General features: G+C 40.4%; 1 protein-coding gene across 10 annotated transcripts in view; it reads right to left on the bottom strand.

The window, feature by feature from the left end:
- The window catches only part of trpc7b (transient receptor potential cation channel, subfamily C, member 7b), a 62,286-nt gene that overhangs the window by 10,859 nt on the left and 34,560 nt on the right, over positions 1-16,867 (bottom strand). For all 10 annotated transcript variants that reach the window (XM_025062903.1, XM_017039211.2, XM_025062904.1 and 7 more), the window contains 3 exons: positions 12,191-12,407; positions 10,561-10,794; positions 8,702-8,966 (listed from right to left, as the gene is read on the bottom strand). In XM_025062903.1, coding sequence (XP_024918671.1) covers positions 8,702-8,966; positions 10,561-10,794; positions 12,191-12,407 — 716 coding nt within the window. The remainder of the gene's footprint in view (positions 1-8,701; positions 8,967-10,560; positions 10,795-12,190; positions 12,408-16,867) is intronic.

Raw genomic sequence — 16,867 nt, 5'->3', positions numbered from 1 at the left:
CCCAACAGGCTGTGTGATGTATGACGGAGTCACACACACACATACACACACACACACACACACGGAGCAAGTATTTATTATACATGCAGCGCGGTGTGTGTGTCCGTCTGCGGGAGACGGTTGAGTCACTTTGACTCGGTTCAGTCCAACCCCAGTCATTGAGAAGCCAGAATCAACACTCCCACTCAGCAGTCGGAGGAACGCTCTCCTGCTTTGTTCTCTGTTTGTCTCACTGTCTGTATGTGCTGCCTTCGCTCGCTTCACGTTGTGTCTGACTCTACTACTCTGTCCCTTCTTTACTGTACGTCAGGTCAAAAAGTTCTAGGACAAATGAAATGAAAGTGTGTAAATAACAACATGCGTATTGACTGTGGAGTAAAGTGAAGTACATGGGTCGTAGTTAGGTTTCAAGTATAGTGCATGTCATTTTGCCATTGTTTAAGAATCTTATTCTGATTATCCCCATAAATCCACTCCTGAGATCAGCAACTCCTCCAACAATCTGAGACACATGTCCCAATGAGTATTTAATGTTACACTCCTCATTCCAAAAAAAGTCCAACTTGCGATGGATAAAAATAAACCAAACTTTGAACATGCTGTCAGTCCCACGCCAAACGTCTCAGCTGCCAACAATCTGGAGAGCAGCTCTACAGTAGCCCATTAGGTTTAAGAACTTTAGAGGGAAAAAAACTTCTTTATATGTTCTACAGAGTGGTGTCATTAATTGCAGGAGGTTCAATGGTATTCACTGATGGACCCATTCGGACGTCCATCACTCTGTTTGACCATGAATGAAAGGTCATTTGAGATGAACACCTCTCCTGCATTTAAACTTAAAAAATAGATTCAAATTCTAAATTATTTCAAATGTTCAAGGATCACCGATGACTTTTTGGTTCACTTGAACTTCGAGTTGAACAAGTGTACTTCTTAAGTCATCTTTTTGTCTTGGTGTTTTATGTGTGTCAGTTCTTGCCTAGAAATAAAACGGTTTCTGATTCTCAGCCTCATCACTACAGACTGGACTATTGTGTCTGAGTCTGAAGCCTGGATGATGAAACCTGTAGTCATCACACAACTAAAGGGCCTGATCACTGCTGTTTGTAGCTTTAATGTTGCCATTGTCCCTACGCTATACCTCTGTCCTTATCTACCCCCCTCACCCCTTTCTCTCATGCTCTCTCCATCCTTCATCCCAGCACCTTTGTCTCCGAACCTATTCATTTGATTTATACTTTTTCGTTTCTCATTATTTTTCCATCTCATATTTATATTTCTACATTGTTTAATCTCAGCACTACTCCACACTGGCCGAATGTAAATGTAGTCAGTGACAGGCGGCACCAAGACTCCTGCTCTGATTCTCTCCCTCTGCCCTCTAGTCATTAGTGAGATATTACATTTCTCCTTCTTCATCACCTCTTCTCTGTTTTGCTTTCATTTATTCCTCTCCTTTCCTTTCGTCTCCTCTGCTCTCATTGAGACACAAACTTGCATTTCCAATTGAGTTAAACTTTTTTAAATGTTGGGATAAAAGGAACAGTCTCCATGGCAACAGCAGGGGTGGGGCCGTTCCTCTTGGATTTTAATGATGAACTAAATGCTGCTGCTGCTGATGACGTCTGTCTCACTCTCATTCTGTTTGTTCTTCCACTCGAAAGACAAAATAAAAAAAAGAAATAGTGAAAGTAAATGTGTGTCTCATATGGATGCGTTGACTTTTATATAATATGACTATTATAATGAGCACGGGGACTGATGAAGAAAAGACAGAAAAAGAGAAGTGTTTTGTTTTTTGACCTCAGGCAAGTTGTAAAAGAAATTAAAGGGAGAATAGGGCAGCACCAGATGAGCTGATGTTTAATTAATAAAGCTCACCGTTAACTTCAACTTTTAGATAAAAAAGACAGTTAATAAGGCTTATCGAATGATATTTTTGGGACTCATCTGCTTGAAATGCTGCAGCACAACCACAAATACAATGACAAATCAACTACGCTTCCTGTGGACCCAGAGCCTACTTTGGGAACCACCACTGTCAGGTAAGACCACCAACTGCAGTCAATGGTATTTCTACCAAAAATAGCCTCATTTGCACATAAGCTAAGTTAGCTGAGCTTTGTTGCTTTCAAAGATAAACAGAATTTCCTAGAAACATAAAATGATGTGAACGCCTAAATCAGTGGTTTCTGCTTTTATCTTCGCCTCACTGAATCTTGGCTGCACAGTTTCTGAAACTGCCAAGAGACAAAGAATAATGTCTAAGTGTGAGGTGAAGCCTCTGGTTTTATATAAGAAGGATTAAAACAACTCCCTCGGAGGGGAATTAAATGGTCGGAAACCTTTTTTTATATATATAACTAGAAAGCATTTGTATGAATTTTTTAAATTTTGGCAAAATAAAACCACAGGAGCAAAGAGTGACATTTGGGAATCTAAAACGGTCACACTGTGTGAATGCAATCTTTTTTTGGGCTTGTTGTCTTTTTCGGTCTCCCCTCCCTCTCCAGCTGTCTTGCTGTAATTGTAACCGTGTCCTCTCCCCTTGTTTTTAACATTCAGATGTGCTTGACTGGTAAACGTGGAACACAACACCTCTGCCTTGCCTTCGGAGATAATTTCTCGCTAAAGCTCGCCCCGGCTCTGCCTCCACCGTCTCTTTTGCTCTGTGCCACCTCTCATCCTCCTTCCTTCACTGGGAATCCTCTCACACAACAACATCCCAGTTTTATTTGTCACCTTGGACTCTTTCTCACCCCCATTGTTTCCCCTTTTTTCCTTCTGACAGCTGGTCTTCAATGCATTTTAATCTTTTTTTTTATATGTGCCATTTTTTATCCTCTCTGCTCCTTGTGTAACACAGCTCCTCATCGCATTATGTCCTTTGTCCTTGGCTCTAATCTGATCTGTCTCCTATCTCGTCTCCTATCTGGCCCGTACGTCTCAGCTCTCATTGTATCTTTCTATTTAAATGTATGTCATTTCCCCCCGGCTATAAAAAGAACTTTACGTTGCCAGAGCAATATAATGAAATAACGGGGTCATTACGTTGGGTAAACAGCAATAACGTGAACATGTTATATAAATATGAAGCCACTGGATGTTTACATAATGTTTGGATTTCCGATCACGTTCTGAATGTAGACCTCATTTTTGCCCGACCTTTGCCTGGGTCCGTCTGACCTTATCTCATCCTCTCCCTCATTTTCTTTGCTCCTTTGTCCACACATCCTGGCTGATTTACCAGCATTTGCCAGAACAAACAAACAAACAAACCAAAGCTCCTTCCTCCCTGCACCTGTATCTCACCCTGCGGTCCCCCACTCCTCCCTCATTCCCTGCGTTCTCTCCTAATGTTGCTCAGCCGCGTGCTGTCCCTGTTGTTGCTGCAATCACTCGCTTGTCTTTCTTTTCAGAATCAATATGTCATCATTTGTGCTCAAGGTTCCCCACCTCCTGCTGTCTTGTTTTCCCTGCTCCTGCATTGACCTCGGAGTACTTCCACCCTAATTTCTTTCTCACCTACATTTTTTTATTTTGCCTTCAGCCTTTCAGAATTCCTTCTCCATAAACGCCTGTCTCAGAAGCCTGTGTATGTGTGAATTTATCTGTGCTTAAAAGTTTGTTTGTCCACAGAAGCACTTTCATAATCCCTGTATCTCACGGTGAGAATATTGTGGGTAACAACAAATAAAAAAAACATGTACGCTTCTTTGTCTTCATTTGCAATGAGAACCCGGTGGTTCTCAAGGTAAGGGACGGCCACCCACCAGGTGGTGCAGAGGTATCTCAGCAGCACATCAGCAGCAGCCAAAAAACAATTGCAATTTTCTTTTAATTTATTCTATAACAAGAGGGAAATTTCACAAATTCATAATTTCATTTTCATTTTCGTTTGGGGGTGGGCTCCATGGTGGTCTTACTGAAGCTATTCTGTGTGATTTAAACCCGGGCTTTGTGCAGGCCGGTCAATATCATTATCTTTGGTCCCTATTTAATTAAACTGGGCCTTGTACTATATGTAAAGGTACTTTGTTGTTTGACATTCAGGGTACAGGTTGAAGTGTGGTTGTGTCATTATAGTTACATTGTTCCATCATTGATTACATGATGATCATGGGGCTTAATGGAATTATGGTGTAAAATGTTTCATTCAAATCAATATAAGAAATATATATTTAAATTAAATAAATAATGTCAAATCAATGTCATGACCTTTCCATGACCACAAGAGGTCACAAAGTTCCCAAATTGCAAACCTCCAGCATAATCATAATTCTCAGTTAGTGCTTCTGTCCACAAAAACAGGTAAAGGTCAGGACTGTGACCTTGGTGGATTTTGTTTAAAAATCATTTTTGAAGAAATCTATGTTTTCCTGCATGGGCTCCTGGATGAAGCTGCTCGGTTTGAGAATTCTGTAATAAATATTCCCTTGTTTTGTTGAAAAGCACTCGGGAAAGACTTTAAAAATAATTTATTTTACTTTGGGGGCTCATAAGTTTGCTCCTTGTCTGTATGTGTCTGAGGGTCCACGGGAGAGAGGCTTATATCCTGAGCTGCAGCCCCCACTCCCGTCCTCCAGGGATGTCATTACTACCCCTACCTGCCTCACTCCTCATCTTCCTCTATCACAACCATCAGACCAACTCTTACTTCTGCCCTCCATCAAACCCAGACTGTCAAATGAATGTGCCCACTCACGGGAATGCGTGCACGGAAAACTACACACACACACACACACACACACACACTTTACATACAATGCATTTTCTGGTGGGTGGTAGAGTAAGACAGACGAGAGATTGTTCTTTGAGGAATCCACTATTTTTAACTCACAGTCGGTCTGAACGGACAGCCCTCATATAAAGCAGACTCCGAATGTATTGCAATCAATAATTAAATACAATTGGTAATTGTATTGAGAAAAAAATATAAAGTATGAAAACTTGAAAAAGTGAGAGATAATAACTGCAGAAAATGTTGGATAAAATCCTTGATAAGATTTAAACAAAAAATTTAAAAAAAATCGAGATTTAAAAAAAAGCATTTTTTAAAATTGTATTTTATGGCAGCCAGTTCATCGACAGGCTGGGAGTTAAAGCCAGACTACCCCCTAGTGGTGAGAGTGACAACAGCAACAATAAAAAGGACTTTCTTTGGAAAAAAAAACAACCCTCCAAAAAACAAACAAAAAAGAAAAAACGAAAGATAAAAAGGACTTTCTTTGGAAAAAAAATAACCCCTCCAAAAAACAAACAAAAACATAACGTCAGCCAAAGCACACAAAGGTGACAAAAACGACAGAAAGGCTCAGAAGTCATGTACGTTTTTCTGAAGAAAGTCGTGATGTTTATCTCACAATCTCAGCAGAGCGAAGACAAGTAGATAATTAATAGATCTGCATAGGAAGACAAGTAGATAATTAATAGATCTGGGGTCGTGCACTCGTGATGGAAACGATTGCAATGTTTATGTTGCGACACGTCCACACAGCCCGGGGTTTTCCTCTCTGCTCCTGCCATTAGCCTTTGAGAAGTCTTCATTTCTCTCCGCTGTCGTTCGGTTTGTGCCCACTGCCCACTTTAACTCCATTAGACTCTGTTTCTACCTGACCACCTGCCTCTCCGTCAGCACCCTCTCCTCCTCACGCAGCTGCTCTATCTGTCATTCCGTGACGTTTCCTAGTTCTCCGGTGCCATGTGGGCAGCCAAGTGGAACTGAGCCTCTGAAACTCCTGCGCTACAGCTCAGTAGAGGAGCTACAGCGTAAACGCAGCTCACATTCGGGCGTCAGAGTCAGTGCCGGAGAGCAGGGTGCTTGACGTTGAGAGACCATCTTGTCCTCTAGATAGTGGTTCAATCTGTGGTTCCTGCACAGCAGGTCATAAATTTTGATATTGCCCCTAGGCCGAACATATCTCACCGCTGATAGGAACACGTGAGCTTAATGACATTCAAACATCTGGCACATTAATGTAAACAACCCGGGGTGCAGTGGTGGTGATTGGTGTTGGTTCTCACCATATCATACGTAGCCATGTTTCATTAGAAATAAACAAGATCTGATTCTGAGTTGAGGATGTTGAACCTTTGGTGTAAGAACAGACACATTTATTTTATTTAAAGAGAGAAATTCCCTCTGAGGAATCGAACACACAGCAGGCAGAGGCGGACAGCTGCCTGTCCACACATGAACAGCCAGGCAGACAGACGGAGGGGCAGGTAGTTTGGCAGCATCAACAGCCAGGAAATGTGAATAATAATGTAAAGTCGACTTGCCAAATATTCTAAGGTCATTCTTTCTTTATCATATTAAATTCTTCAGCTTCGCTTCAGTTACAGAGGTGAAACTGGGGGTTTACAGAGTTAATGTGATCCCCCCGAGTGTTTGATTAACCTGTAACATCAAATATGGTTTGTTCTCAACACGGATTATCATATTGTCACTTGGCAGAACACACAGTCTTGTGTCGAAATCCTGCTTCATCCAGAGTGTCTGGAGACGGAAGCAGAGACAGTGATGAAGTGAAATTGTTGGACTCACCTGCAGGGTGAATTATGTAAGTGAAGCTGCTCATTCATCAAAGTCATTGTCTTTAAAAGTCGAAAAGTCTCTGCTTTGGGAGCAAGTAGAGCTGAAGTTCTATCTTATAATGTTTATTTTCTATGAAAAACTGACGACAGCTCCTGACTAGGAGGTCGACATCTGTCCGACACAAATGCATTCTGGGTGTTGAGATGGTGTTTTAAATGCAATGAGTGCAGATTACCATGACTGTGATATTGGATAAACAGTATTCTGGATTTAAATACGTTAACAATTTTAATCTGACTAATTTCTCCATCTATTTATTGTAGTTAATGCATTAATTCGACAGCTCTGATGCATATTGTATGTAATTTTGGTGAACTTGTCACATGCAGTTATTTAGGTGACACACTGCAATTAGCTGTTGCCGTTGACGACTGGTTGTTAAATGTTATTTTTATAACCAACGTTTTTATCCCCTGTTTTTGTCGACTTTCGGTGTTTGTATCCATTAAAGGAAATATTAATAGAAAAAAAAAAAACAAGTCGGTTCACAAATCCAAAAACTGTTTAAGCCAAAGACGTACAAAAACATAATTAAAAATAACGTTTAATGCCTGTTTGGCTCCAGGCGACCAAACAAAAACAGTCTCATCGAGTCGTAAACCTCGCCTTTCTGTGAAAAATGACTGACGGTGTGAGACAAAAGGCAAATCTGAGTAGCAACTTACACTCTGAGATAAATGACGACAAACAAACCTGCTAACAGATCCTGTCAGCTGCCCAAGATGAATATGTTTCTAACAAATATTGGACAATAAAGACAGCACTCACCATCACTCTGACTGCAGAGGACGTACAGGGAGGACAGGTGGAGATATGTGTGAGTTTAAAACATGGAGGTGGGAGGCAGATGTGCTGTCGCTCAGACTGATTTGTTTTGGACATTTGGGAAAAGTGAAATGCTTATCAACAAGACTGATTTATGATCCGGCAGAAATTAGACCTAGACTTCACATTTCCTCCTGCTGACGCCGATGATGTTCGCTCACTAATTTAAGGCTTTGGGAATATACGACCTGATCGTTTTAATAAATGTCGCACTTTCACAGTTGAAGAGATTTAAAAAAAAATGTTATCAGTGCCATTGTGTTTACAGCCGGAGGAGTTTCATTTATTAAAAAGCAGTAATAGCCTCCGCTGTTTGATCAACCTGGTATAGATCTGCCTGGAGACGGATCGGTCCTGGCCACAGTGGGGAGGAGCAGGATGGAAGTGAGTATTGAATAAAGAGCCTGTGAGTCAGTGTGAAGTCTCAGCACAACTGAACTTCAGTGACATGAACGGCCAACTGTCATTTGTTACAGAGAACCTTCACTGTATACTGTGATCAAACTGCCCCAGACCAGTTGGCTGTTTACTGACAAATTTGAAAAACAACAACAACAACAAAAAAAAACCTGAACATATATTTCAAGTATGTCTATGAAGATTATCAGTCATCCAGGTCAAGGTTAAAAGTTCTGTTAAGCAACTGGATGTGAAATTTTCTCAAAGAAAAAGAAAATAGTTTTTTTTTCAGAAAATATATTTCAAGTACAATTCCAGTGTTTAACGTCTTTACTGCAGACGTGGATGAATGGTTGTCAGACGCTCGGGCCTTTTCCATCTTTACAGTTATTGCTGTATCATCGTATTTTCCTCATCCCATTAAATCAGGCTTCACTCAATAATTGTCTTCATTTCAGACATAAAGCAGCGCGGACACGTCGTCTACAGAAAACTGCACCTTAGTTAAAACTGTGAAATTAAACCATAAATTACTTTGTTCTTTTTTAATTGATTTTGACAAATCCAACATCATTTCCCAACTCCTCTTATTAAATTTAGCCCAGTGGCTTGAGCAAAGATTAAAGTTCGATCAGTGCCAGTGATGAAGTACTGAGCAGGTAATGAAGCCCAAACACACCCTCATCAAGTCAGAGGTGACGATTTCTATTCAAGGAGTTTTTCGTGTCCGATGACTTGTTGAGCAATTAAACTAAGATGGAAACTACATGAAAAATCAACTAAACTTCTGTCTATTTGTTTGTGAACGCACCAGCGGACTCCTGCACTGACGCCCTGCTATGTGTGTTTACAGAGTAAAGCAGACTTGTTGTTACTCACGTGGTGAAGGCCGGGTTGTATTTGGCTCCCAGGTAGTACGAGTACAGGTTAAACATTCCTATCATGAAGGCCACGAACACCATGATGAAAATGACCATGAACTTGAAGATGTCTTTCACAGTTCGGCCCAGAGAGATCTGCAGCGGGCCGAAGCTCTCATTAGCAGGCAGGATGTAGGCGATGCGTGAAAAGCTCAGCACCACGGCGATGGCGTACAGGCCCTCGGAGATGATTTGGGGATCTGACGGTCGCCATTTGTTCCTGGCTGAGGAAGGAAGAAGAGAGTGGAAAAGAAAGAGAGTCATCCGTGTCCCTGAAGACCAGACTTGTTCCCTTCTTTGACTTTACAGACCAAACTTTTGGTTCACCACCATATTTTTTATTCCTATAATAAGAAGTCCAAGTATACTCTCTAATTAAATGTCAAATAATTTATAGCTGCAGTAAATAATTCTTCGGCTCTAAAAATAAAAAAAAAGTTTTTGGAGTATTTTATATTTGCCTCAAACTATTTAAAGTTTTAAACACGAGAAGTGAAAAAGCCTCCAAGCAATGGGCTGGGCACCAGAATCTGACCACGGACCATGGATCATTTGGTCCATGGTCGCACAGAAATCTTTTTTAATTCTTATTTTGTTTTTTTTTTCTTAGATTTTTTCCTTTTTTTTATTCAAATGCAAAGACTGCCGTCTGCTTGACTCAGTTGCAGGTTTTTCATACAATTTAAAAAACAAACAAACAATGAAATCTTTGAAATGTTAAAATACAGCATTTACTGTTAAATTGCTCTATTTTTTATCAACGCTAACAGTGGAGTAAATGCAGGGAATAATATTGCACAGAGTCGAGTCTCAGATATTTCTTTAGGGTGAAATCCTCACTTTGAAGAATGCGGATTTTGATGGATAAAAAGAGCGGGAAATTGGATTAAGTCAGGATGAAAGAGTACATTTTGAGAAAAGAAGCAGAGGGAGGAAGTTATGGAATTAAAGCTGTGCACATCAGACTGGAACAAAATGAAGGAAAGAGTTTATAGAAGAGTGTGTTTACAAACGGAGATGAAGAGGCAACAGCAGATGGTTGATGGATGACGTTACAAACGGAGATGAAGAGGCAACAGCTGATGGTTGATGGATGACAGGGCACGATGGAATCACTTGATGAAAAGAGATTTGAACTGAGCATCAACCTCAAAAAGAACCTAAAAAAATAGATTTTTAAAATCGTGCACCTGACACTTAAAGGTGTCTTTTTATGTCCAGTATTAACTGGAGTGTCATAACAGAGTCAGACCACCAGATGACAGCACTGAAGAAGGTTCCATTTGCGGAGCAGTAAAATGTATGAAGCAGCAACCTGAGAGCTGCAGCAGAGTGAGGAAGAGGACAGAGAATCATGGGCCTGGACGTAAAGAATGGCTGATAATTTATCTAAAATATTTATTTATTTTATTTTATTTTGTTGTCTCTCCTCACAGATGTCGTCATTTGGGTTTTAACTCTGGCTGAATGTCTGAAGGTGAGCGGGAACATTTCTAACTGGATGACAGACACTGATGACAGCTTTGTGTCATTTGTGGCTACTTTAAACATAAAATGTCATTTGTTTGTCTTTTTCGTATAATTTAGGCAACTAAAGTAATGTGAAGAGTCAAATGGATTGTTGTCAGGAAGTAAAAGCACAAACAGGAACACACCGTAATATATGTAAGATGGGCCATGCAATTAAGCTCCAAATGTTTTTGTCTTTGGCTTTGACAACAGTAGAAAACCACAGTTATTCTCACTATAAAAATAGAAATAAACAGGAGCTCAAGAGCTCTTCTACAACACATGTATGTGTGAGTGCGTGTGATTTACCATAGGTGAAGTAGGCAACCTCGTCAGGCAGCGAAGCATTGCTGATGTCGTCGTCGGGAACGTGCATGTCCACATACTGCTGAGCTTTGGTCGCCTTCAGGAACGCCATGAAGCGCGCCGTAAAGGACGCCACAAAGATGGAGAGCATGCCGAAATCCAGAACATTCCACAGATGCATCACATACTCCCTGGGCCCGTCGCTCCAGATTTCCTTACATTCTGACCAGATCATGCCTTGTCAAGGGAAAGAAATTATAACAAAAATAACAGACAATTATTTGACCAATATCAGTATTAATATCAAGTATAAATGAAGCACTGATGATCAGAATCATCTAGAACAGGGGTGTCAAACATACAGCTCACGGGCCAATACCTGCCCATTAGAGGGTTCAATCTGGCTCGCTTGATGAATTTTGAAAGTGAAAAAATACACAAACACAAGTTGGTGATGTTTTTTCAACTTTATATTTAAATAAATATGAATATTTTCTAATATACTTATTTACAGGAAAACAAATGGGGGAAACATGGACTTATTGTTATTTATAGATAATTATTTTACGATTGTACTAGTCTGGCCCACTTGACATCTAATGACCCCGTATGTGGCCACTGAACCAAGGGTTTGACACCCCTGGTCTGGTACAAGCATGCATACAAGCACAAACTACACTGAGTTCCCATTTGCGCCCTCACGGACGCTAAGCACGCTGTGTAACAGAGCTGCAGTCACATGGATATCGCCACCAGCTGCAGCCAACTGTATCAGTTGTGGCCCACACTATAATTACAGTCCGTCAATGTCCATTTGGAGACAAAATGAGAAAAATATTACTGTAAAGGTCCTGTGATCAGTATCATCTCTATTATAATCACTGGGCCTTCACACCACGCTGCCTGAATTACAATTACTCTGCTGCCCATCAGCCAGCACACACTGCACACAACCGCACAAACAAACGAGCACCTGTGGCTAAAACGTAAAAGAATGGTGTCATTACATGTGGACAAATAAAAAATTAAGACATATGTGTTGAAACCACCCAGCAAATAAATAATGCTGATGACATGTACGTGTGTGTGTGGGAGAACGGTAAGAGTATAATCAGACGGCAAACAGCTGAGGTCTGAGTGATGTGGCCACTTCACATGACAGGATGGCGGTTCAATCCTGCTCCTCATTCATCATGCCTGCCTCCTTGTCTGCCTTTTATCTGCCTCCCTCCTACGGACCAGCCTTCCTGTCTCTCTCACCCTCTCTCTCCATCCCTGCCGCTTAGGTTTTGCTCAGCAGCACCTCCCAGGTCACGCTCTGAATTTCTCTCCCCCTCTTCATGGCCAGCTGCTTCACCTCTGCTGATACCTACCAGGGAAGTTTTATTTGATCTTTTATACATAAAAGAGAATTAAGTGGTTGCTGCTGTGACCTTTGCTTAAATCGACTTGCTTGGTGTAACGCCTGATCAATCTTTAATTTCATCTCCAACCAAAAAACAGTTAAAAAAAGTTCAGTGAACTGTGGAGAAACTTTTTTAAATGAGTGGAGTAGACATCACTTTAAATATGTTTTTAACACAGTCTTTTTCTAAGCTGAAACATTGAAATTTTGCACGAGACTGTGACTCACCCAACACCCACTTCATGATCAACATCTCTGTCCAGGAGAACTGCGTGGTCTTCACCCTGAACACCTGTCTCGGGTGGTCTGTGATGGTCTCATTAGGCAGGTTCTTGACTCCCTCAAAGCGGTCGGATGCGTTGACGACCAGCAGACCCAGGAAGATGGTGAAGGAGACGGCATGTGCCACAAACTTCATGAAGGGGCTTCGTAGGATTTGACCGATCTGAAACAAGATTTTTTTTGTTATGTGAATGTAACTTTATACAGGATGGAATGATTCTTTATAGTCATACTACAGTATATTTGCCTAGTTTTAAAGACCCTGGGGTCTCATAATAGATAAACTAGATTTAAAAATCTCAAAGACAAATATTAATATTTAAATATAGAAATATATACATATAGAAATACAGTACATATTGAAATACATATATACATGCATATATATATATTTATATATGTATATATTATTTGTATTTGTATACATTTGAATAAATATAGAGGGCTGCTACTTTTTTTGTGCAGTTCTCATTTAAATTTCTACAGTTGAGATTTTTTAAATCAAGTTTATATATATACATGTATATATATGTGTATATATATGCACATATATCTATGGTCAATGTACATTGGCCATAGACTTCTTAAAAGCGCCCAGTGGACCATGAGCAGCCGCACAATCCCCGGAACCCCAGCCTCATTATTCAAAAGTTAAATAAATTAATCTTTTGTACGGTTGACTTTACGGCGGGGGACTTTATGTGAGCTGCCAAGCTGGTTTGTTTGTTGTTAGTTCAGTAGTATCATAGGTCAACCACTGCTGAGTACAAAGGCTTGGAAATACTGCCACTGTAATGTAGTGTGCAGCTGGACGGGGCTGTGTTTACCAGCTAAATGAGTGCCTGCATAAGTAAGTAGTTTTAAGAACTTGGAGTCATTGATTTAAAAAAGTCAAAGACTGGCAGACGAAGCAGAGCTTTTCATCCTCAGGGAGCAGAATATCAAAAGCACCAATACATCAGCATGTTAGCAGAAAGGTAACATCTGTTGTGATTTGTAGCTGCGTTAAACCACCAACCACCTTCGCTGCCACGTAATCCCACAGTCACTGCATGCCAACAATCACAGGCTGTGAAAACGCACCGTATGGGGCTGGGGGAGTAAGGAGCGTTAAACATGCAACCACACAGGGACCCTTTCATACTGTAATTGCAAAAAAGTACACACCCACAGACATAGACTCACTTCCAACCCCATACAGACATCTGAGACACCACCATTCGCTACTCTCTGAACCTGCTGTGTTCATTATTACCTACCCACAGGATATTTCTGCTCCCCGCACGTACGGTGGCACACAGGATTCTTAAGCTTCCTAAAAAACCACCAACTACAAAAGAACCCAGGTTGAGGTTGTCTGGTAAATCTGGCCGTGGCCAAACCCCAAACAGCACAGATAAGGTGGATCTACTGTCACCTTGCTGCCAAAATAAATGAACACAAAGACTGTGAGTAAAAAAAACCCAGGGGTTTCTTTTTAATCAGTGTGATGGTGACAAGAGCTGATCTTTGTCCTCCGACAGAAGTGTGGCTGCTGGCAGCGGAGGAACAGGAACTAAATAAAAGAGGTTTGGTGTGAAATAGGAGCTCAGTAGGTCAGACAGACACCGCTCTGCTCTCTGTTATTCTCTCACATAAATTCAACTGGAACAATCAGAGCTGATGTCCACAGTCACTGTGATTGGTTAAAGATGTAGGTAAGTGCATTGTGTGGAGCTGTGTTGTGATTCAATGCGTGCTGCTCTGAAAACAGTCGACACCAGGGTTAAAGGTCAATAAGATATTAGAGCTATGGTGCAAAAAAGGGTCATTGTTATCGGTCATTGTCCAAGGTTGGGAATCAAACCTGCAATCCTACAAGATTGCGCATAAAAGGAAAATTGTACAATGTCTCGGTCTTGAAAGTAAGGGTTGGCTGTGATTCACCCAGAGAGCTGATCTCTGTCAGGGAACGTCTGCCTGTTTCAAAAACAATTCCTTAGCCAGAATTAGAGAAAGTCTGTCATCATTTACAATAAATGAATAATATTTCAACAATATTCATGAAGTCAGGAGGTATCTGTGTCTTTTGGCATTTAAAAAGGTCAGCAATCGTGTGCAGTAAAAAAAAAAATGTTAATAGAAGTTCTGGAGTTTGACAATTTGCTTTTCAGTCAATTCAAGGGATGTTGGATTCATATTCCAGACATCGTGTAGCAGTGCACGAGGTGCCATGGCATCAGGGGCCTGCAAATAAATTTGGAGAGACTTCTGTTCTAGCAAATCTACAGAACAACTGCAAATAAAGATCCAAAACTGGTCCTTGGACAACTGACCTGCCTGCGATCCAGAGTTGTCTTTTACTGAAAACTATTGTGACTCAAGATCATTATATGTGAAGTTTTATTTACACTTTCTTTGTTTTTAACAACTGATTTAACCACAAGACAAATAGATTAGGACCACAGTCTAAAAGTCTGACTATTGATCTTTTCTGCCATTGATTCCAGCGGCTCTGGACAGAATTACGACACATGTGGAAATTGACTTTTGTCCACACTCTTGGTTATTGTTCTCTGTCTCTCTCCCTGCTGTGAATACACACATAGATCTCCATTTAATGAAGAAGGATTTTCTCAAAAACCTTTTGGCAATGTACTGACCCAACAGTTCCCTGTAGAACTATCACTGTGCTACGTCTGTTGCTTTATAAGATGTTGAACTATGTTTCGGTGAGAATAGTCTTTACAGCTTACTGACAATATTCCGTTCCTTACAATTAACAGATCGTGAGCCGTTCCTGTGTGTATCGATTAGACTTTGACCCAGACCTGAATGTCCCACGAGACGTGGACAAAAAAACAAAACTAAAACAGATTGACCAGAAAGTGTCAATCAATTAGAGAGAAAAATCTAATTAAAACAGATGGCTTGACCAGAAAGTGTCAATCAATTAGAGCTCACCTGCAGAAAAATCTAATTAAAACAGATGGTAGCTTGCAAAAAGGCGATTTAAAAACATTAACGAGCTGACAGGGAGTGTGGGAGAAACCTGTTTCATTTATGAATCCTATCATTCAAAATCATACAATTATTTAATGTAATAGTCTCTGCACCGAGTCTCTTCCTTATACTGACAGTAACGTGGACTCTTTCTGTATCTCTAAGATACTCCAATCTTTGAGCTACAAGTTAACTTTAAAGCATTCTTCATCTCCGTGAATAAAAAGACTACACACAAGATTAGGACATTAAAGGAAAGCTCGGACTGAGGGGTTTCTGAGAGGCATGGGTGAAATGGATTGGATGAGCTGAGGAGACAGAGATATAGTAAACAAAGCAGCGAAGACGGGGCTGCAGGGCAGGAGAAAACATGGAAAGATTAGGAGAAGATCAATGGACCTGGTGAAGGAGATGAAGAGTGTTGAAATGGTATTTAATGGAGTCAGAAGGTGAAGGTTGACCGAGGTAACAACAAAATGAATGAATAATACAAATTATTTAGATATTTTGTTGACTAAAATTAAACTAAAATGAATCAAAGGTGGCGTTGTGGCAGTAGAAATTTTATACAAAGGCACAGTTGATCATTAACTTTGCTGGAAATGCACAGAGCACCACAATGTGGCGCCATGACACAATCATTTTTAGACTTGCAGTTGAATAAATGTGGATGTTTTGAGGCAATTTAAAAACATATTGAACCAACAGACTGTTCTGTTGTCCTGTTCTGAGAATCCTCTTAACTTCGTCAGGTTTCCTCAAAGCGTGACTCACTGTTGAATCAACGTATTATTTCATCACACAGTCTCTAATAAAAGAAAGAAAGAAAAAATCTAATAACATCTGGAGAAATAAAAATAAAAAAACACTATATCCTTCAGTAGTAATTATCAGCTTCTCTGCAGGAATCAGTTTTCAAAGGAGCTGGATCCATGTAAACAAATTCTGACTTATTAATTTACCCCACCCCCCGACACACACAGACTATTTACACAAACACTTGGACAGCGATTCCTTCACAGAGATGGTGTATGTTCCAGAAGGACAGAGACATGGCGTCCAGTCCCAGTTCTTTTATTTCACCTCTCAGTTGTTTTGTTTCCATTACTGTGTTTCATTTCTGTGCTCTCTCTCCTGTCAGGCTACACAGCGACCTGTTCCAATCAGAAGGAAACATGCTCCATCAGAGCCTCTATCTGGTTTTCATCTCGTCTCCTCTGTTTCCCTCCTGAGGAATTTTTCCATGAAAAGTCCTTCCCACATTTCCCTCTCTCTCTCTAGTGACTTGTTTTTTTTCTTATCTCTGAGCGTGAAAAACATCAAAAATCGATAGTGCCCCCCTGTGGTGGGGCAGTAGAGCAGGTACTATACTGTGAGCTATGTAGCCTTGTAGTAACTGTACAAGAAGGATAGTAGCAGCAATGGTACTACTACTACCAATGCAAGTATTACCACTAGTGCTACAGTGTAATACTTGTAGTTGTAGGATCCACTACTACAACAACAACGACTACAACTATTACTGCAACAAAAAATATTACTACATACTACAACAATGACTATGGCTATATAATAAATACGTCTTCTACTATTTCTACTATTCATACTACCACTAATAGTACTACTACTACTACTACTACT

Source organism: Cynoglossus semilaevis, chromosome 15, assembly GCF_000523025.1.
Source record: "Cynoglossus semilaevis isolate Cse_v1.0 chromosome 15, Cse_v1.0, whole genome shotgun sequence".
Lineage (NCBI taxonomy): Eukaryota > Metazoa > Chordata > Actinopteri > Pleuronectiformes > Cynoglossidae > Cynoglossus > Cynoglossus semilaevis.
The sequence above is the reverse complement of the archived record's forward strand: the minus strand, read 5'-3'. Positions and strand labels throughout refer to the sequence as shown.